General features: G+C 41.6%; 1 protein-coding gene across 5 annotated transcripts in view; it reads right to left on the bottom strand.

The window, feature by feature from the left end:
• adamtsl7 (ADAMTS-like 7) overlaps positions 1-22,319 on the bottom strand; it is a 554,745-nt gene that overhangs the window by 87,567 nt on the left and 444,859 nt on the right. For all 5 annotated transcript variants that reach the window (XM_063046729.1, XM_063046728.1, XM_063046726.1 and 2 more), the window contains one exon: positions 1,375-1,579. In XM_063046729.1, coding sequence (XP_062902799.1) covers positions 1,375-1,579 — 205 coding nt within the window. The remainder of the gene's footprint in view (positions 1-1,374; positions 1,580-22,319) is intronic.

Here is a 22,319-nt window from a genome sequence, read left to right on the forward strand (position 1 = left end):
ACTCAGCCCATAACCCTCCATTCCTTTCCTGTCCATATATCTATCCAATTTAACTTTAAATGACAACATAGAACCTGCCTCAACCACTTCTGCTGGAAGTTCATTCCACACAGCTACCACTCTCTGAGTAAAGAAGTTCCCCCTCATGTTACCCCTAAACTTTTGTCCTCTAATTCTGAACCCATGCCCTCTTGTTTGAATCTTCCCCACTCTCAACGGAAAAAGTCTAACCACGTCAACTCTATCAATCCCCCTCATAAATTTAAACACCTCTATAAGTCTCCTCTCAACCTTCTACGCTTCAAAGAATAAAGACCTAACTTGTTCAACCTTTCTCTGTAACTTAGGAGATGAAACCCAGGCAACATTTTAGTAAACCTCTTCTGGCGTCTCCCATCTAGCCACTGCTGAATCCATTTTACTACTTCCATATTAATGCCTAACGATTGAACCTTCCTAACTAACCTTCCGTGTGGAACCTTGTCAAAGGCCTTACTGAAGTCCATATAGACAACATCCACCGTTTCACCCTCGTCAACTTTCTTATATTTCAATGACAATTATCTAAATGTTGACATTTGTCATAATATATAGATCACCCTCAGATATCACATAATGCTTTTAAGAGTTGTCTTGATAGGAAGCAATTTATAGCAGCCTTGACAATTACTCAATAGTACTGAGTGGTGCAAAGGAATCCATAGCAATCAGTCAACTGAAGAACACGTATCCTTTAGTAAATGCAAAAAACACATGTCAATACTTATTTCAAAGACAATTACTATCTGAGACTCCGAAATATTCTCTGTCAAATTTACTACAAACTATGATATGAATCCGGAATAATATTAAAACAGAATGCGGGAACTGAGAATCCAATAACAATAGACTGTCATGAAAGCAGGATACTTTAATCATTAAAGGCCAACCCCAGATAACATCAGTTTTCCGTTCCTGAACAGTTCACAAGTCAGAAATATGGCAGACAATGCCTGTAACCCCACAGCAGCCGGTTAACCCATATCATTGGTTTCCAAGCCACTCACTCTTATATGTGGATGTATGTAAATTGGGTGTTTGTTACACATGGAGACCTGTATCTATTGTGAACCATTTGATTAAAATGTAGGAATCATTAAAGATGGATTGACTGAATTTTAATAAGAAAATAGGTAACCTTGAAACAAAATTCTGGCCTCAAAATTCTGCAATATGTTCAAGGCCCTTCAGCAGGTTCTGATTATTCATCAGCATGGCAGGATGTAGAAGGGTAATTCCACTTGAGTGTAGGAGCAGGAAGCTAGGGGAAGCCTGGCACAAGACGCTGTGAATAAGTTAAGCTCAATGAATATGTGCAGAAGCCAGACAGCTTACCCAGATAGTTTCTGCTTTTGGTCATCTCAGTGACGTTAATTTGTGTTGCTCCTTCAGGAATTTCGAGAATCTTGTGGTATCCCACGGACATGATGGATTGCTTGAAGGTTCCAGATATCACCTTGCATGTGGTATTGTCACCTCCACAAACACCACATCTGTCCATGACTTTGTTGGAGCCCAGTATCTCATCACAGCCAACGGTCTATAAAGATAGGAATGGAATGAGACATTAATATGTTTATAGTTTAATGTAACAACACTTTCTTTAATGTATTTATTCATGGGCAATTGCAAGACCGGAATTATTCTCCATGGTCTAGGATGTTTCTAGGGCAGTTAAGGGTCAACCATGTTGGTGGGTAAGGACCCCAGTAAACCAGGTGGGCTTTCACAGAAGTAGTGATTTCTTAATCTTTATTAATGATGCTAGCTTTTTAACTTGAGATAATTCATTAACTTGAACTTAATTTGCACAAAATTTAAATTGTTGTGAGACATAAATTCATGTATCTGAATTAGAAGTCTGGACTGCTGATTACTAGTCCAAGAAATGAACCACAATGCTATGTCCCATTTCACAGCCAATCTACTGCAGAGAGTCCTACAATTCTTCATCAAAGTTACAAATCAAGCTTTGTATAAAATACTTCCTTAACTTGAGTGTGTCTCCTACTAAATTTTATTATTATGATATGACAGAGGGTATCGCAAAAGAAGTCACACTACTGATTAGGGAGATAGTATCAGTAGTTACAGGGGATATCATGGATGGATCATTCAAAGAGACCATATGGGTAAAACTTAAGAATAAGACATGGGTTATCACTTTGCTGGGGTTGTACAACAGACATCCTACCAATCAGTGGGAACCAGAGAGACAGGTAAGTGAGCAAGTCACAGAAAATTATAATGTATCATTTGAAAAAAAAACTACAGAGCCTATTCTCTTGTTTCAGTGTAAAGGCTTAATGAAATTATTGAAATAACAAAGGTAATATGGGAGGGGGGTGGTGGACTTAAACTTTGCCGAAACAAGTATGGCTTTGGTCATACTTAGACCACTGGGCAGAGTGATGCGGTGAGCATGGGCACTGAGTTATCCAATTTCCTTGCTGACTGCAGTCGATTATATGGAATTTGCCAGAGACAAGGTTCTGCCATCATAGCTGAGTACCTGGTTTGTTTGTGAGTGTGCTCTTATAGAGCTACTATGAATAAGACCAAAAACTACTGGCTGCTGTACCTTGGGACTATTTTGCATTTTAGGGAAAAACGACACCATTGTTAGAAAGAGGAATCATTATGGTGGAAAAAATGGGTTGAATATTGATGCAACGCTTTTGTCATCCATTAAATGGGATGGCAAATTGTGTATGTGAGAGTATATTCAATTTTGCAACAGAGCACTTAAACCCTTGGAGTTGCTACAATGATATTGGCAATTTTATTGCAATTCATCTTTTTTGTGATGGAATTTCAGATGGAGATATTTAATAATATGCTTACAGTACGACCGGACAGGCAGGGAGTAGCACAAACACTGGATATTTAACTGCCATCTAGGTCTTCTCCATTACCTTGTATTATTGCAGAGCACAGGTAGCAGCTTGCTCATGACTAGTGTCCACTGCTGGAGGAGGAACAAAATGTGCTAAATTCTATAAGACTAGGTTCAGGGCAGGAGGATGCTTCACCCGGCTAGGGGAGTCTCGAACCAGGGTAATGAGGTCTCAGGATAATAATTAGAATAACAACTTAAGGCTAAGATGATAGATTTCTTTGTTCAAAGGCTTGTGAGGCTTTGGAACTCTACACTGCCAAATATTATGGAGATCCTTGATTTACTCAAGGCAAAAATTAAAAGATGTAGTATGACACAGGCAAATGTGTGAGGAGCACTGGCCTTATTCCATTCTTGCTTTCAGTACCTATCAGGTTGCACCATTTAGTAATGCCTTGGTTCATCCTCCGTTTCAACCCTAAAAATCAGACCGACTGTACTGAACTGTACAACAAGCTTGCAGAATCAAAAGACCTAATGCTGTTCTCATTTCTTATGTTTTTATGCAATCAGGGTACAGGTCATGCTCACAGCTAAACAACTTGTGTAATTGTGTCCATTTCAGTCAATGACCTTGAACAAAAGGACAGCTTATCAATTTATCATGGAACCAACAAATGGAACCCCCAGGGAGGGCTCTGATCTTTCTGATGTATTAAATGGTATTTAGTCTCATTATTTCCTTCCCTACTTGCTTTTGAGAAGTGAATTAACTCTTTTGTTAGAGCAGAAAAGACAGAGCTTCTGAGGCTCTGGACTAACTAAGACCCAGAGTTCCACATTGCTAACCAAACTTGTGATATTAATGGGATCTTACTCTGTGCAGATTCAGCTATATGCTAATGTCAGAGAAATAAGTTTGGTAGGTGCCTCCAGCTTTACTAAATATTGTTATTCTTGAGCAGTTTCAATACAAAGTGAGCAATAGGAATAGAGTTAATTTCTCCAGCTTCTGGTGATTGCCCCCCTTCATCATTCTCTATTCCTGTTTCCCTCTCTCTCCTATCTCTTTCTGGTGCTCTTCTTCCTTCCATTTCTTCCATGATCTTCTATCCTCTCCTATCAGATCCCAACTCCTCCAGCCCTTTAGCTCTTTCACCAATCAAGTTCCCAGCTCTTAACTTCACACTCTGATTTCTCCCAATTTCACCGACCACCTGCCATCTTGTGTTTCATCCTCCCCTCCCCCACCTTCTTGCTCTGACTCCTGATTTTTTTTGCCCCGGTCCTGACGAATGGTCTCAATCTGAAACGTCGACTGTTCATTCATTTCCATAGATGCTGCCTGCCCTGCTGAGTTCCTTCAGCATTTTGTGTTTTGCCTTGGATTTCCAGCATCTACAGATTTTCCTGTTTTTAAAATAGGAATAGAGCCCTAAAGACAATTAAAGCCTTGTAATTCTTTGCTAAATAAAATCCTTGTTCCAGCTTGTGTATAACATTTAAATATGCATTCTTTAAATGATAATCAAGATAATTTTTCACCGCAGCTGCAACTTCATATACTCAGGAGAGGTGTACAAGCTAGGAGTTTTTGTTATTAGCAGTAAAAGAAACATTTGAAATAATTTACGATATAAATTCTCTGTACAACATACCAAGACAAACATTTTACTTCCCATTTCCACTGTTGCCTCATAGCACTGTGACCACCAAGGTCATTTTATTAGATTAAAAGATTACCTTACGCCAACTTGCAACTATTAAGGTAAACCACACTAGCCTTTTTATTCACTACAAAACATCATGCAGACTATTTATTCAGCAAATGCCAGCACTACAGCTACAGCATTGTTTAATATTTGGACTGTTTTTGTAGTAGAGTACCATGGAGAATTTTCAATTAAACTTGTCACAGCCTTTTCCTCCTCTCAGATGAACTGTTTGACTTGCATCCCATAGATTATGTAACTCCCAAGGTCGGGCAATCTGTCCCGGAAATCCCCGACACCTCAGATTTGGTGGCTTGCTTGCTGCCTTGCTCTGCTTTCACAGTTTGATGCAGGATGTTTGAAAAGGGCTGCTGGTGCTTCTGTCTCACAGAGTGACCAGTTTGAAGTTCACCCTCATTTATGTCACAGTCACGCCTTACTCAACAGGCGAGCACATAGACGCATGGATGCCACGCTGAAAGATGGTGGGATTGCCAGTTTTCCATTGTCAGTATACATACTTTGCTTAGATGTTGTACATGGAATTTTTGAGGTACATAAATTTAAAGGCACTGGTGTTACTGACTGGTGTTACTGGTGGGGTGGTGGGGAGAGGCTCTTCAGTCTTTGTGGTTTATACTCTTATTTTTAGTTTGACTGATCATCAGTTTAAAAGACTAGCCAAGAAACAGACATGACAAAATTGGAAAAGGCACTGAATATTGATACCGCTCTCATTGCTGACCCCCTGTACAGATGGAACCAATAGATGAGTATCAATACATCATTATCATAACTATTCCATCTGCCAATCATCATTCCAAGAGGACACTGGATGTCTGAGCAGCACACTCTTTGCCGTGACCTCTCCTCCTCGCTCACTGAAGTATCATGGTAAATCATTTCCTCAACTATAAACATCAAGGTCAAAATTACAATGGTAAAGACTTTGCACAGGTAGATAGTATAACGCATCAAGCCATGTGACACAGGATTAAAAGTGCTTAAAATGATGACAGAAAAGAATGCTGATACTGGAATCTGGAGTAACAAGCAACCTGCAGGATGAACTTAGCTGGTCAAGCAACATCATGGGTAAGGGAATTGTTGATGTTTTGGGTCAGGACTAAGAACGGAGAGAGGATACAGCCTGTATAAAGAGGAGAGGGGGAGACGTAAGACTGGTGGATAGAGAAGAAGTGAAGTATGATGGGCAGATGGAACCAGGTGGGGGAGAAGGAGAGGTGGGGTTGGGTGTCAAAGGCATTTGATAGGTGGAAGCAGATAGACAACGAAAAGTAAAAAGCAATTGGAACCATGTGGATCTTTTATCCTCCCCTCCCCATCTGTCTTTTTCCTTTCTTTGTCTGCTTCTACCTATCACCTACCTGCATCTGTGTCCCATCCCTACCCTTCCTATCTCACTCTCCCACCTTGCTGCATCTGCCCATCATCCTTCATCCCTCCTTGATCCACCCATCAGCTAATGGCCCCTTTATTACACTTCCTCTCCTCTTTATTCTGGCCATGTTTCCTCTCCACTCCCGGTCCTGATGCACGGTCACAACCTGAACCATCAGTGATTCCTTCCTCCACAGCCACCTCCCCCCCACCCCACCCACAGATGATGCATGACCCACTGAGTTCCTTCAGAATGGTCACATTGGCGTGGTACATGGTCCAGCAGGATATTGAGTTCTTGTCTGACCAAACATTGTTTCACTATTTATAGGCACCCATTTGCAACTCACATAACATGTGGAAAAACGTCCTTTAATCCACCTGAATGAATGCACTGAATTTCAAAGGCACAGTATTTTGCAGAAAGCTGCAGTAGTCACAGATTGAGATAAGGCAGAAAGGATCCACACTCTGAATAAACACTTCAATGGCTGAAGGAACTGCAAGTTGAAGTCTGATTCAACACAGAAGTGGTCAGTATTTCAGTGACCAAATGTAGACTCATTTATCCCTTGTGTGGACATATAAGATGCTATGACATTATTGAACAAGGAGTATAGGGGTACATTTATTGGTAATTAGTTTATTATATTCCACGTACTGAGATACAGTGAAAAGCTTTGTTTTGCATTCCCTTGAGACAGGTAGTTCCAAGCATAACTACCTGAGGTAATACAAAAGGAGAAACAACACCAGAACAACAGGAATTCTGCAGATGCTGGAAATTCAAGCAACACACATAAGAGTTGCTGGTGAACGCAGCAGGCCAGGCAGCATCTCTAGGAAGAGGTGCAGTCGACGTTTCAGGCCGAGACCCTTCGTCAGGACTAACTGAAGGAAGAGTGAGTAAGAGATTTGAAAGTTGGAGGGGGAGGGGGAGATCCAAAATGATAGGAGAAGACAGGAGGGGGAGGGATGGAGCCAAGAGCTGGACAGGTGATAGGCAAAAGGGATATGAGAGGATCATGGGACAGGAGGTCTGGGAAGAAAGACAAGGAGGGGGGGGAACCCAGAGGATGGGCAAGGGGTATATTCAGAGGGACAGAGGGAGAAAAAGGAGAGTGAGAGAAAGAATGTGTGTATAAAAATAAGTAACAGATGGGGTACGAGGGGGAGGTGGGGCATCAGTGGAAGTTAGAGAAGTCGATGTTCATGCCATCAGGTTGGAGGCTACCCAGACGGAATATAAGGTGTTGTTCCTTCAACCTGAGTGTGGCTTCATCTTTACAGTAGAGGAGGCCGTGGATAGACATGTCAGAATGGGAATGGGATGTGGAATTAAAATGTGTGGCCACTGGGAGATCCTGCTTTCTCTGGCGGACAGAGCGTAGATGTTCAGCAAAGCGGTCTCCCAGTCTGCGTCGGGTCTCGCCAATATATAAAAGGCCAGATCGGGAGCACCGGACGCAGTATATCACCCCAGTCGACTCACAGGTGAAGTGATGCCTCACCTGGAAGGACTGTTTGGGGCCCTGAACAACACCAGAACGCAGATTATAATGTTACAGTTACAGAGAAAGTGCAGCGAAGGTGGGCAGGTAAGGTACAAGGGCCACGACAAGATCATTTGTGAGATCAAGAGTTCAGCTTTACTCATCGATCAACGTCATTGAACATAGTTTAACTGGTCACTTAACCCACTGTGAGACCTTTTTATGCATGAACATGTTTCCTATATAAGTGTGTATATATTTTGAAGTACCTTGTTAACTGTGAAAATACTCTCCTGAGATTGTAGTTGGTGCTACATTTTAATGGAAAAATCAACTTATTTTATATGAATATGAACAGGATCCGTGATTAAAACTGAACATTTAGTGATTGATAGGAGAAGGAAACCTGAGGTACGTGAGCCAGTCCTCTATGGAGGATCAGAGGTGGAAAGGGTCAGCAGTTTGAAATTCCTCGGTGTTATCATTTCAGAGGGCTTGTCCTGGGCCCAGAGTGTACATGCAATTACAAAGATCGCTCGGCAAGGCTTCTCAGGAGTTTGCAAAGATTCGGCAGGGCATCTGAAACTTTAACAAACTTCTATAGATGTATGGTGGACAGTACAGTATACTGACTGAATGCATCATGGCCTGGTATGGAAACACCGGTGCCCTTGAACGGAAAATCCCACAAAAAGTAGTGGATACAGCCCATTTCATCACGGGTAAGGCCCTCCCTGCCATTGAGCACATCTAGAAGGGGCGTTGTCACAAGAAAGCAGCGTCCACTATCAGGGATCCCCTCTCATTAGGGAGGTCATGCTCTCTTCTCGCTGCTGCCATCAAGAAGAAGATCCAGGAGCCTCAGGACTCATACCACCAATTTCAGAAACAGTTATTAACCCTCAACCATTGGACTTTTGAGCCAAAGGGAATAACTTCACCCAACTTCACATGCCCCATTATTAAATGTTCCCACAACCTACGTACACACTTTCAAGGACTCTGCATCTCATGTTCTTGATAGTTATTGTTTGCTTGCTTATTCATTCATTTAATTATTTATTCTTTCTCTTTTTTCTTTTTTTGTATTTGCACAGTTTGTTGCCTTTTGCAGACTGGTAGAATGCCCGCTTGATGTGATCTTTCATTTATTCTATTGTGGTTATTGTTCTATTATGGATTATTGAAAATGCCTGCAAGAAAATGAATCTCAAGTTTGTATATGGTGACATATATGTACTTTGATAATAAATTTACTATTTAACTTTTTGGTCAAAAGTTATTCTGCAAATGTGTGTTGTCCCCCAGTTTTTGTGGGTTGAAATTGGCACCATTACAGTGTTAAGTGTCTAAGTACAAGGGGCAGAGATGCATAGACAGGAGAGCTGATGTATGGAGCATTGCTTCTGGCCGCTGTGTTGACTGCTGGAATTGAGATGAAATAGTAGAGTGCAGCTGTAACAGCTGTTGTGTTGAGAGCTATGCACCGTAACAGCTTGTTATTTTACGTAAGTAGACAGACAGGAAAGCAGCTGTTAATGCCAATACCACATGTGCAGATTTTTATAATAAGAGTAATTTTTAGAAGTCTTATAACTACCGAAGTATACAGTGAAACAGAGCAAGGTAAAAAAGAGGTAAAAGTATGGAGATAGATCCTGATAAGTACACCAGTCTGGAGTTAATCCCTACTGACTGAATAGGTGTCAACATTTATTTTAAACAGGTTAACACCTCATTTTGAGATAGTAAGAAGAATTTCGGATGAACATGTTACACAATTATCTTGACCACTCCTCAAGGTGTAATTTAGAGCCATTTATTTTTCACGTAAGCAATGATACTTAGATTTTAAAAAAATTATAGTTTCCCTGGTTATTTCTGTCTTTTGTCATCTCAGTAAAATTAATTCTTGTAACTTAGGCTGAGTAGGGTCCCTTGGATGCTCTAAATGTAATATGCAATGTCATATTGTACAACTTTTCATCGTAGAACATAGAACACAAGCCTTTCAGCCCACAATATTGTGCAAAACTATTGAAATAAGTAATCAAATACCAAACTAAACTAATCCCTTCTGCCTGTGTAATGTTCATATCCTTCCAGTCCTTACATTTTCAAGTGCCAATCTAAGAGTATTTTGAATGCCTCTCTCATTTTGCCCCACCACCATCCCAGGCAACACATTTCAGGCAGCCATCACTCTCTGTGTAAAACACTTGCCCCACATATTTTTGAACTTACACCCTCTTCCCTTGAATGCATGCTTTCTGGTATTAGATAAGACCATAAGACATAGGAGCAGAATTAGGCCATTCAGCCTATTGAGTCTGCTCTGCCATTCCATCATGGCTGATCCTGGATCCCACTCAACCCTATACATCTGTCTTCTTGGCATATCCTTTGATGCCCTGACTGATCAAGAAACGATCAACTTCTGCTGTAAATATACGCACGGACTTGGCCTCCACCGCAGCCTGTGGCAGAGCATTCCACAGATTTACTACTCTAGCTAAAAAAAAATTCCTCCTTACCTCTGTTCTGAAGGCCCCCCCCCAATTCTGAGGATGTGCCCTCCCGTTCTGGATACTCCCACCATAGGAAGCATCTTCTCCTTATCCTCCCCATCTAGTCCTTTCAACATTCAGTAGGTTTCAATGAGATCCCCCTGCATTCTTGTGAATTCCAGCGAGTATGGGCCCCAAGCTGCCAAATGCTCCTCATATATTAACCCCTTCAATCTCAGAATCATCCTTGTGAACCTCCTCTGGACTCTCTCCAATGACAACACATCCTCACTGAGATATGGGGCCCAAAGCTTTGACGGCCTGACTAGTATCTTATAAAGCCTCAACATTATCTCCTTGCTTTTATATTTTATTCCCCTTCCAATAAATTCCATTATTGCATTTGCCCTCTTTACCACAGACCCAACTTGTAAATTAACCTTCTGGGAGTCTTGCACGAGGACTCCCAAGTCCCTCTGCACCTCTGAAGTTGGAACCTTCTCCCCATTTAGATAATAGTCCCAGATAACTACAGATAACTATTGTTCTTTTCACCAAAATGCATATTCATACATTTCCCAACACTGTACTCCAACTGCTACTTTTTTGCCCACTCTTCCAATTTGTCTAAGTCCTGCTGCAATTGCATTGCTTCCTCAGCACTACCTACCCCTCCATCTATCTTCGTATCACCTGCGATCTTTGGCACAAAGCCATCAATTCCATTATTTAAATCATTGACAAATAATGTGAAAAACAGCGGTCCCAATACTGACCCCTGAGGAACAACACTAGTTACTGGCAGCCAACCAGAAAAGGCCCCTTTTATTCTCACTTGCTGCCTCCTGCCTGTCAGCCATTCCGCTATCCATGCCAGTATCTTTCCTGTAATACCTTGGGATTTTATCTTGTTAAGCATTCTCATGTGCGGCACCTTATCAAAGGCCTTCTGAAAATCAAAGTAAATGACATTCACTGCCTCTCCTTTGTCCAATCTGCTTGTTACTTCCTTGAAGAACTCTAACAGACTTGTCAGGCAAGATTTCCCTTTACAGAACCCACGCTGACTTTGACTTATTTTCGCATTAGTCTCCAAGTACCTTGAAACCTCATCCTTAATAATAGACTTCAACAATTTCCTAACCACTGAGGTTAGGCTAAATGGCCTATAATTTCCTTTCTATTTGCTTTCCTCCTTTCTTAAAGAGCAGAATGACATTTGCAATCTTGCAAAAAAAAGAGGTGGGGGTGTGGCACTGTTGATCAGAGATAGTGTCACGGCTGCAGACAAGATGGACGTCACGGAGGGATTGTCTAAGGAGTCTCTGTGGGTGGAGGTTAGGAACAAGAAGGGGTCAATAACTTTACTGAGTGTTTTTTATAAGCCCCCCAATAGTAACAGGGATATTGAGGAGCAGAAAGGAAAACAGATCCTGGAAAGGTGTAAAGATAACAGAACTATCGTGATGGGAGATTTTAATTTCCCAAATATTGATTGGCATCTCCCTAGAGCAAGGGGTTTAGATGGGGTGGAGTTTGTTAGGTGTGTTCAGGAAGGTTTCTTGACACAATATGTAGATAAGCCTACAAGAGGAGAGACTGTACTTGATTTGGTATTGGGAAATGAACCTGGTCAGGTGTCAGAACTCACAGTGGGAGAGCATTTTGGAGATGGTGATTATGATTCTATCTCCTTTACAATAGCATTGGAGAAAGATAGGAACAGACAAGTTAGAAAAGCATTTAATTGGAGTAAGGGGAATTATGAGGCTATCAGGCAGGAACTTGGAAGCTTAAATTGGGAACAGATGTTCTCAGGGAAAGGTACGGAAGAAATATGGTAAAGGTTCAGGGGATATTTGTGTGGAGTTCTGCATAGGTACATTCCAATGAGACAGGGAAGTTATGGTAGGATACAGGAGCCGTGGTGTACAAAGGCTGTAATGAATCTAGTCAAGAAGAAAAGAAGAGCTTACAAAAGGTTCAAAGAGCCAGGTAATGTTAAGATCTAGAAGATTATAAGGCTAACAGGAAGGATCTTAAGAAGGAAATTAGGAGAGCCAGAAGGGGCCATGAGAAGGCCTTGGCGGGCAGGATTAAAGAAAACCCCAAGGCATTCTACAAGTATGTGAAGAGCAAGAGGATAAGATGTGACAGAATAGGACCTATCAAGTGTGACAGTGGGAAGGTGTATATGGAACCAGAGGAAATAGCAGAGGTACTTAATGAATACTTTACTTCAATATTCACTATGGAAAAGGATCTTGGTGATTGTAGTGATGACTTGCAGTGGACGGCAAAGCTTGAGCATGTAGATATTAAGAAAAAGGATGTGCTGGAGCTTTTGGAAAGCATCAAGTTGGATAAGTCGCCGGGACCGGATGAGACGTACCCCAGGCTACTGTGGGAGGCGAGGGAGGAGATTGCTGAGCGTCTGGCGTTGATATTTGCATCATCAATGGGGACAGGAGAGGTTCCGGAGGATTGGAGGGTTGTGGATGTTGTTCCCTTATACAAGAAAGGGAGTAGAGATAGCCCAAGAAATTACAGACCAGTGAGTTTTACTTCAGTGGTTGGTAATTTGATGGAGAAGATCCTGAGAGGCAGGATTTATGAACATTTGGAGAGGTATAATATGATTAGGAGTAGTCACCACAGCATGGATTTGTCAAGGGCAGGTCGTGCCTTATGAGCCTGATTGAATTTTTTGAGGATGTGACTAAACACATTGATGAAGGAAGAGCAGTAGATATAGTGTATATAGATTTCAGCAAGGCAGTTGATAAGGTGCCCCATACAAGGTTTAGTGAGAAAGTAAGGAGGCATGGGATCCAAGGGGACATTGCTTTGTGGATCCAGAACTGGCTTGCCCACAGAAGGCAAAGACTGGTTGTAGACGGGTCATATTCTGCATGGAGGTCGGTGACCAGTGGTGTGCCTCAGGGATCTGTTCTGGGACCCTTACTCTTCGTGATTTTTATAAATGACCTGAATGAGCAAGTGGAGGGATGGGTTAGTATGTTTGCTGATCATACAAAGGTTGGGGGTGGTGTGGATAGTGTGGAGGGCTGTCAGAGGTTACAGCGGGACATTGATAGGATGCAAAATTGGGCTGAGAGGTGGCAGATGGAGTTCAACCCAGTTAAATGTGAAGTGGTTCATTTTGGTAGGTCAAATATGATGGCAGAATATAGTATTAATGGTAAGACTCTTGTCAGTGTGGAGGATCAGAGGGATCTTGGGGTCCAAGTCCATAGGACGCTCAAAGCAGGTACGCAGGTTGACTTTGTGGTTAAGAAGGCATATTGTGTATTGGCCTTCATCAATTGTGGAATTGAATTTAGGAGCCGAGAGGTAATGTTGCAGCTACATAGGACCCTGGTCAGACCCCACTTGGAGTACTGTGCTCAGTTTTGGTCGCCTCACTACAGGAAGGATGTGGAAACCTTTGAAAGGGTGCAGATGAGATTTACAAGCGTGTTGCCTGGATTGGGGAGCATGCCTTATGAAAACAGGTTGAGTGAACTTGGCCCTTTCTCTTTAGAGCGTCGGAGGATGAGGGGTGACCAGATAGAGGTGTATAAGATGATGAGAGGCATTGATCCTGTGGACAGTCAGAGGCTTTTTCCTAGGGCTGAAATGGCTGCTACAAGAGGGCACAGGTTTAAGGTGCTTGGGAGTAGGTACAGAGGAGATGTCAGGGGTAAGTTTTTTACGCAGAGAGTGGTGAGTGCGTGGAATGGGCTGCCGGCAATGGTGGAGGAGGCAGATCTGATATGGTCTTTTAAGAGACTTTTGGATAGGTACATGGAGCTTAGAAAAATAGAGGGCTATGGGTAACCCTAGTAATTTCTAAGGTAGGGACGTGTTCGGCACAACTTTGTGGGCCGAAGGGCCTGTATTTGCTGTAGGTTTTCTATGCTTCTACGTTTTTTCTATGTTTCTATCTTCCAATCCTCTGGGACCATGCCAAGATCAAAGTGATTCTTGAAAGATCATGACCAATGCATCCATTATCTCTTCAGCAATGTCTCTCAGGACTATGGAATGTAGTCCATTTGGTTCAGGTGACTTATCCACCTTAAGAACTTTAAGTTTACCTTGCACCTTTTCATCTGTAATAGCAATGGCACTCATTCCTGCTCCCTGACACTCATCGACCTCTGATACATTGCTAATGTCTTCCACAGTGAAGACAGATGCAAAGTACCCATTAAATTCATTGGCCATTCCTTTGTCTCCCATTACTACCTCACCAACATAATTTTCCAGTGGTTCAATATCAGCTCTCACCCCCTTTTACTCTTTATATAACTGAAAAAACTTCTGGTATCTTGCTTTATATTATTGGTTAGTCTGGCCTCATATTTTATCTTTTCTCTTATAGCTTTTTTTTAGTTGTCTTTTGTTGGATTTTAGAAGCTTCCCAATCATCCAACTCCCTACTCACTTTTGCTACCTTATATGCCCTATCCTTGGCTTTTATGCAGTCCTTAACTTCCTTTATCAGCCACAGTTGCCACCCCCGCCATTTGAGAACTTCTTTGTCAATGGAACATATTTATCCTGCGCCTTGTGAACTATTCCCAGAAACTTCGCCCATCTCTGCTTTGCATCATCCCTGCCCATATCCTCCTCTCTCATGCTTCTGAGATACCCTTTATTCCATTGTGAGACTGATACATGTGAGTTATGCTTTTCCCTCTCAAATTACAGTATGAAAATTCAATCATATTAAGCTCCCTAATAAAATCTGGGTTATTATGCAATACTCAATCTAAGATAGCCTTTCCCTGAGTAGGCTCAAGCACAAGCTGCTCTATAATGCCACCTTGTAGGCATTCAACAAATTCCTTCTCTTGCAATCCGACATCAACCTGTTTTCCCCAAACCCCTTGCATATTAAAGACCCCATTAGAACTTACCATTACCCTTATTACATGCCTTTTCCAGCTCTCTATGCAATCTCAACCTCACATCTTGGCTACTACTTGGAACCTATATATGATTCCCATAATGGTTTTTCTACCCTCGCAATTTCTTAACTCTATCTGCAAAGATTTGGCATTCTCTGACCCTATGCCAACTCCTTCTAAACCTGTAATTCCATCTCTTACCAACAGAGTCACACCACAGCCTATGCCTTTCTGCCAGTCATTTCAATTCAAAGTATATCTTTTGATGTTAAGCTCCCAACTGTGGCCTTCTTTTAGCCACGACTCAGTGATGCCTCCAATGTCATACCGACTAATCTCTAAATGCACCACAAGCTCATCCACCTTATTCTGAGTGCTACATGCACTTAAATACAGCACATTCAGTCCTGCATTCTTTGCTCTTTTGAATCTTGCCTCTGTGGTACAATTTAACTCTTTGCTTTGACAACATTTCAATCCTTGGAATATTTCAATCTGAGACATTTCAATCCTTGGAAAAACTACTGGCTGTCCATCGATGACTCTCATAATTTTATAAAATTCTATCAGGTCTCCCCCTCAGTCTCTGCTACTCTAGAGAAAAGAAATCAAGTTTATCCAACCTCTCATAATAGCACATGCTCCTAATGAAGGCAGCATCCTGATAAGCCTCTTCTGCACCGTCTTCAAAGCTTCCATATCCTTCCTATACTGTGGTGACTACAATTGAATGCAATACTGGAGCTATTGATTAACTAGAGTATTACAAAGCTGCACTTCTCGAATCTTGAACTCAATTCCTCAACTAATAAAGGCCTTGGAGTCTAAGATCCCTCTGTGTATCAACACTGTCAAGGATTTTGCATTAACTGTGTATTATCCCTTTACATTTGATTTCCCAAAATGTGACACTTCAGATTTTGCCAGGTTAAACTCCGACTGCCATTTCTCTGCCCATAACTTCAACTGATATACACTCAGAGGCCACTTCATTAGGTACAGCCATTTCCTAGGCTATCCCAGAATTCAATCTCTGTCATAGGAATATCACCACAACAAGTTATCCTAAAAGTCATGCAACATTCTAATTTTTAAGTACCAAATAAACAGTGGTCTCTTTACTTGGTACCTAATAAAATGGCAACTAATGGTATGTTTGTGGTCTTCTTCTGCTGTAGCCCATCCTCTGCAAGGTTCAAAGTATTGTGCATTTAGAGATGCTCTTCTGCACAAATTGTTATAAATGTATGGTTACTTGAGTTACTGTCGCCTTCCTGTCAGCTTGAACCAGTCTGGCCACTCTCCTCTCTCTGACCACTCTCATTAACTCATTTTTGCCCACAGAACTTCCACTGATTGGGTGTTTTTGTTTATTTTTTGCACCATTCTCTATAAACTCTAGAGACTATTGTGCATAAAAATTTGAGGAGATCAGCAGTTTTTGAGATACTCAAACTACCCTGCTTGGCACCAATTATCATGCTATGGTCAAAGTCACTTAGATTACATTTCTTTCCCATTCTGATGTTTGGTCTGAACAACAACTGAAGCACTTGAGCATATCTGCATACTTTTATGTATTGAGTTGCTGCCATATGATTGGGTGATTAGATATTTGCATTAATGAGCTGGTGTATATATATAATTAATAAAGTAGCTACTGAGTGCATAGCCTACTGTATCCTCTGCCAATCTTTTATGCTATCCATAACGGCACCAATCTATGTATCACCTACATACTTGCTAATCCTCCATCAATATTTTCATCCAGGTCATTTATATACTGTATATCACAAACAGCAGAGGCCCTAATATCGATCACTGCAGAACACTACTAGTTACTAATCTCCAGCCAGAATAAGTTCCATTGATCACTATCCTCTGTGTTCTATGGGCAGCCAATCTACCATGGATCCTATTCATCTTAGTCTGGCTAAGACTAAGGCCAAACACCTTACTAAATTCCACGTAGACAACGTCCACAGCTCCACCTTCATCAATCATCTTCATAATCTCCTTGCGAAAGTCAATCTAGTTAAAAAGACATGACTTATCCCACGCAAAGCCAAGCAGACTGTTCCAAATTAGGTAAGTTTTCCAAATGTTTATAAATCCTATGCCTAAGAATCCTCTCCAGTAACTTCCCTGGTACTGATGAGAGAGTCGCCAGTCTATAATTTCTAGGATTATCCCATTTCCCTTGCTGTTTGAAGGACAGCATTAGCAGGATTAAAGGGGGCCTTTTTTGTTAGCTGCTGGAGACAAATGGTGCTCCGCAGAGGTCAATGTTGGGACTGTTTCTTTTCACGTTATATGTCAATGATTTGGATGATGGAATTGATGGATTTATGGCCAAGTTTGTGGAAGATAGGTGGAGGGGTAGATGGTGCTGAGGAAGCAGGAAGTCTGCATAAGTACTTAGACAGATTAAGAGTATGGGCAAAGAAGAGGTAGATGGAATATAGTGTAGGGAGATGTATGGTCATGCATTTTGGTAGAAGGAATAAATGTGTAAACCATCTTCTAAAGGAGGAGAAAGGTACAAAGGGCCTCGGAAATCCTCATGCACGATTCCCTGAAGGGTCAATCACAAACACAAGAAAATCTGCAGATGCTGAAAAACCTCAAATGCTGAAGGAACTCAGCAGGTCAGGCAGCATCTATGGAAAAAAGTAAACAGTCAACATTTTAGGCTGAGACCCTTCTTCAGGACAAATTTCCAGGTTGAGTTGGTGGTAAGGAAGGTAAATGCAACGTTAGCATTCATTTCGAGAGGACTCATCATCATCAGGTGCCATGCCCATTTTGAGCTTTGACTGTCATGGCCCACACACTCCTGTTTCGGGTCAAGTGTATCAATTCATTGGTATTCATTTCCAGTCCTCTGGCTGCTGTCTCCATCATCATTTGTCTTTGCCTTCCTTTTGTTTTCTTCCCTTCAATCTTTCCCATTACCACCATGCATTCTAACTCGAGAGGACTAGAATATAAAAACAAGCATGTAGTTCTGAAGTTTTATAAGGGATTGTTCAGACTGCACTTAAGAATATTGTAAGAAATTTTGGGCCCCTTATTTAAGAAAGAATGTGTTGGCATTGGAGAGGGTCCAGAGGAGGTTCACTAGAATAATCCCTGGATTGAAAGGGTTAATGTAGGAGAAGCGTTTGATAATCCTATGCCTTTACTCCCTGGAGTTTAGAAGAGTGAAGGAGGATCTCATTGAAACCTAGCGAATATTGAAAAGCTTAGATAGAGAGGATGTGGAGAGAATGGTTTTTACACTTTGGGAGTCTTGGACCAGAGGGCACAGTCTCAGAATTGAAGGATGTCCCTTAAAGAACAGAGATGAGGTTGGAGCTGACATTGGATGCATATCAACTTCGACAGGTTTGCAAGACATTACTTCCTACAAAGTGAAACCCAATAGCATGATTGGCAGCGATGCTTCCCTACCAAATGAACTCAATGCCTTCTATGCCCCCTTTGAAAGGAAGAATATAACTACAGCTGTGAAGATCCCTGCTGCACCCAGTGACCCTGTGATCTCTGTCTTGGAGGCTGATGTTAAGCTGTCTTTAAGGAGGGTGAACCCCTGCAAGGCAGCAGGCCCTAATGGAGTACCTGGTAAGGCTCTGAAAATTCATGCCAAACAACTGGTGGGAGAATTCAAAGACATTTTCAGTCTCTCACTGCTATGGTTAGAAGTTCCCACTTGCTTTATAAAGGCAAAAATTATACCAGTGCTAAGAAGATTGGTGTGATCGGCCTTAATGACTATCGTCCAGTAGTACTCACTTCACGATGATGAAATGCTTTGAGAGGTTGGTCATGGCTAGAGTGAACTCCTGCCTCAGCAAGGACCTGGTCCCACTGCAATTTGCCTATTGCCTCAATAGGTTTATGGCAGACACAATCTCAATGGCTCTTCACATGGCCTTAGATCACCTGGACAATATGTCAAGATGCTGCTCGTTGACTATAGCTCAGTGTTTAATACCATCATCCCCACAGTCCTTATCGATAGCTACAGAACTTGGGCCTCTGTATCGCCCTCTGCAACTGGATCCTCGACCGTCTAACCAGAAGACCACAATCTGTGCAGATCGGTGATAATGTCTTCTCCTCGCTGATGATCAACACTGGTGCATCTCAGGGGTGTGTGCTTCGCCCAATTCTCTACTCTCTCTATGCGCATGACTGTGTGGCTAGGTATAGCTCAAATGCCATCTATAAATTTGCTGATGATGCAAACATTATTGGTAGAACCTCTAATGGAGATGAGATGAGGATCTAACCTGGTCCCAACACATTGATGCAGCTATAAAGAAGGCAGGACATCGGCTGTATTTCATTAGAAGTTTGAAGAGATTTGGTTTATCATCTAAAGCGCTTGAAAACTTCTGCAGATATAACGTGGAAAACACTCTGATAGGCTGCATCACAGGTGTGTGTGTGTGTGTGTGTGTGTGGGGGGGGGGTGGGGTGGGGGGGGTGGTTATTGCACAGGACCAAAGGAAGCTACAGAAAGTTGTAAAATTGGTCAGCTCCATCTTGGGTACAAGCCTCTGTAGTTCCCAAGACATATTGAAGGAGGGGTGCCTCAAAGGTGACGTCCATTATTAAGGACCCCCCAGCACCCAGGGTATGCCCTCTTCTCATTGCTATAGATAGGAAGGAGGTACAGAAGCTTGAAGGCACACACTCAATGATTCAGGAATAGCTTTTTTCCCCTCTGCCATATGATTCCAAAATGGACAATGAACCCATGAACACTAACTCATTTAAAAAAAAATATATACATTACTCCTGTTTTTGCACTACTTTTAATCTAATTAAATATATATAATTAAAAAAAACTGCAAATTATTTATTTATTTATTCTTTCTTTCTATACTATGTAATGCATTATACTGCTGATGCTAAGTTAACAAATTTCACGACACATGCTGGTGAAAATAAACTTGATTCTGATTCTGAACTGTTTCAGCCAGAGGGTGGTGAATCTGTGGAATTCATTGCTACAGACGGCTGTGGAGGCAAAGTCACTGGGTATATTTAAAGCAGAGGTTGATAGGCTCTTGATTAGTCAGAGCATCAAAGGTTTTGGGGAGAAGCAGGAGAGGGACAATAGATCAGCCATGATTGAATGACAGAGCAGACTCAATGGGCCAGATAGCCCAGCTCTGCTCCAGTATCTTATGGCTTTATAGTTTTATTAGCTACTTGCTAATCCTCCAGGACATCACTTATGGCTAGAAAGGACATGAAGATATTGCTCAAGGACCAAAAATCTTATCTATTGCTGCTCTTAATTAACCTGAGGACATCTGGTTTATCATTCTCCAACACTACTTCATTTGACATCTTGAAATGGTCTAAAGGACCTGCTTCTGTGCTGTTTATCTCTGTGTTTCTATGTCTAGCTGATGTTTACATCTCAGACGTTAAAGGAGGTGGCTATGGAGATAAGGAGTGTATTGGTTGTCATCTTTTAAAATTCCATAGATTCTAGAAAGGTTCCCACAAGTTGGAAGATAATAAATGGACACTTTTTCATGACTCATGGATGCTACCTCACTATTTTTCTTTTACACTATTTACTTATTTTATTTCTTATTGTAACTTATAGTAATTTATTTTCAAGTTCAAGTTGAGATTTATTGTCATTCAACCATATACTGTACATGTATACCATTAAATAAAACAATATTCTTCTGGATCAATGTGCATAAGGTGAGAAGGCAGGAGATTGGTGCTGAGAGGGAAAATGCTTCAGCCAAGATGAAATGGCAGAGCAGACTCAATGGGCCAAATGGCCTAATTCTGCTCCTTTGCCTTAACGTCTTATAATACAGTACACATAACTCATAAACTGACACACAACACGTTACCACAAATAAATAAACAAATAATAAGGTTTTGTGAAAAAGGAAGGAGAGAGTAAACAGAGGACTACAAACCAGATAATCTGTCATTGGTATCTGGAATCCATTATGAGCCACTTAGAAATGATAATCTGATTGGACAGAATCATCAATAAGATTCATGAAAGAAAAACCATGTCTGACGTTGAAAGAGCTTTTCTATGTTGCATCCAGAGAAACAGATAAGGCGGAATTGGTGGACCTCAGAAGCTTTCAATAATTGGCTATTGGTTTATTTTTGTCAATTTTGCCATAATACAGTGAAAAAATGTCTTCTGGTAAGATGGCCACTCGTTTGGTTGCAGCAGCTTCTATGGGGTCTACAAAATGTGCTTCTGTCCGATTTAAACCTATTTTTAATGATCACAAGATTCTGCTGCACGTTAAGAATTCAAAGTACTGCAGGTTGCGCTGTCAGCGAGTTGCTCACTGGCGGAGAGAATGAAGGAGCTGCACAACGCGATACTTGTCTGAGTTGATGCCAGTCAGGTAGCAAGTGGCTGTCATGGTCGCTTTTTTAGTGATCAAAAGACCCTTTTGGACATTGCTAATCTGGTACGCCGCAAGGTCGATTTGCTGACTTATTGGCTAACGGCAGGGTCAGACGGTGGAGAAGCTGTACGGACTCGGCTGTGGTGAGGACTAGCCGTCAAGCAAATGCAGAGTCACCTGTTCTGCAGCCACTGGGAGGGAGGTGACCGAGCCAGGTGCTCCACCGCGTGTGGTTGTATCTTTTTTGTCTGATATTTTATATAGGCTTTTAGTCCTGTATGTGTGTAACTGGGCCTCAAGCTGCAGCACCTTGGTTGGAGGATGTTGGGGCTGTGGTGCTCCACTGGGGACACTGTGATCGACTGAAGCTTTTGATGGGCTGGGGGTGTCTGACTATTTATAAATGTATTTTGTATGGTTGTATTTTTATTGCTGATATTCTGTATGCGTCTGCAGTTTTGTATGTGCATGGACCGAGCCTCAAGCTGCAGTGCCTGGGGGGATGGGAGCGCAGAGGGGCACAGCAACCAGGCTATAGAAGTCAGACTCTATTGTAGACAACTGTGAACTGATGGCATGAGTTTTTGTTTACTCTTTTATTGTGATACTATTTTTATTGTGATTGTGATATTTTTTGTGTATCTCCTGTGTGCTTTGTGCACCCTGATCCCATAGAAATGCTGTTTCATTTGGTTCTATTCATGAATATTCATGTACAGTGAAATGACAATTAAACTTGAACTGAATTGAATTGAAAAGCTCTTGTTTGTATGCCATCCATACAGATAATTCTCTGCATAAATACATTGAGATAGAGCGTAAAGGGAAAACAGAATACAGAATATAGTGTTACTGTTACAGGTTGGCACAGTGGTGTCAAGAAAACAACCTCTCCCTCAATGTCACAAGAACAAAGGAGCTGGTTGTGGCTAACCCTTATTGACAGCAATGGATCTGGGGTTGAGAGGGTGAACAGCTTCAAGTTCCTCGGCATCC

This window comes from Mobula hypostoma, chromosome 4 (assembly GCF_963921235.1).
Source record: "Mobula hypostoma chromosome 4, sMobHyp1.1, whole genome shotgun sequence".
Taxonomy (NCBI): Eukaryota; Metazoa; Chordata; class Chondrichthyes; order Myliobatiformes; family Myliobatidae; genus Mobula; species Mobula hypostoma.